Raw genomic sequence first — 931 nt, 5'->3', positions numbered from 1 at the left:
ATAATAAACAATTGGACAACATGTGCGCGGTCGTAAGCCCGAGCCGCTTCCTCGGCCGTCTCGAATGTCCCGAGCCAGACACGTGTCGCTTTCTTGGGGTCCCTGATCTCTGCCGCGAACTTCCCCCATGGCCTCTGCCTCACTCCTCTGTACCCATTCTTCTTGTTCTTCCTCTTCCTTATCTTCCCGCCCTCCCCTTGTGTCGTCTTGTCTTCTCGTCCTTCTTCGGTTCTCTGGTTTGGCGGGAAGAAGTAGTTGCAGCCCAGACAGCCGTCGATTCTGCATACCTGACACGTGTCCGAATCCGACCGGGGCATCCCTGCCCCGATCACTGTGCTCTGTTCAATGAAACCATGGAACGGCGTCGTTTCTTCGCCGGAGATGACGTGTTTCAGTGCAGAGACGATGAGCTCATGCTCCGGCGAGGTACGTTGCTGGAGAAACGGGTACCGGGTCGGGTCCGGGTCATGAGCTCCGGAGAATTCGGATCTATTGTCGGGATATTGCATGCCCCGTCTCCTGTTTTCCTCCGTCCTTCTTCAAAATTTTCGGGGATTTTTTTCTGGGATAGAAAAAAAAAAGATTTCAGGTGATTTTGGGCTGAGGGAGAATGAGTGAGAGTGAAGGGGAAATATATACACATATACACGGATGCGTGTGAGGATGCTTACGTGGCATTGCCAAGTGGAACGCTAATACGACACGGGTTACGTTATTTCCCGAACCTCTCTTTTTCAAGCACGTGCTTTAATTGTCTATAAAGTTAATGGAGTATAATTTGTGAAATGTAATATGAAAACGACCGCTTAGATAAGGCTTTCTCGCAAACCGCTATTTTATTAAATCTTTTTCCCCACTAAGCCACTTTATTTATTAAAATTATATATATATATATATATATATATATATATATATATATGTTCTAATTAGG

The 931-nt window shown here is 46.6% G+C and overlaps 1 protein-coding gene across 1 annotated transcript in view; it reads right to left on the bottom strand.

Moving 5' to 3' along the window:
- Nucleotides 1-583, bottom strand: part of LOC104819579 (ethylene-responsive transcription factor ERF109-like) — a 1,256-nt gene extending 673 nt beyond the window's left edge. The window contains exon 1 of the mRNA XM_010549719.1: nucleotides 35-583. Coding sequence (XP_010548021.1) covers nucleotides 35-509 — 475 coding nt within the window. The 5' untranslated portion in view covers nucleotides 510-583. The remainder of the gene's footprint in view (nucleotides 1-34) is intronic.
- Nucleotides 584-931: the final 348 nt, after the last annotated feature.

Source organism: Tarenaya hassleriana, unplaced genomic scaffold (assembly GCF_000463585.1).
Source record: "Tarenaya hassleriana unplaced genomic scaffold, ASM46358v1 Cleome3, whole genome shotgun sequence".
NCBI lineage: Eukaryota > Viridiplantae > Streptophyta > Magnoliopsida > Brassicales > Cleomaceae > Tarenaya > Tarenaya hassleriana.
The sequence above is the reverse complement of the archived record's forward strand: the minus strand, read 5'-3'. Positions and strand labels throughout refer to the sequence as shown.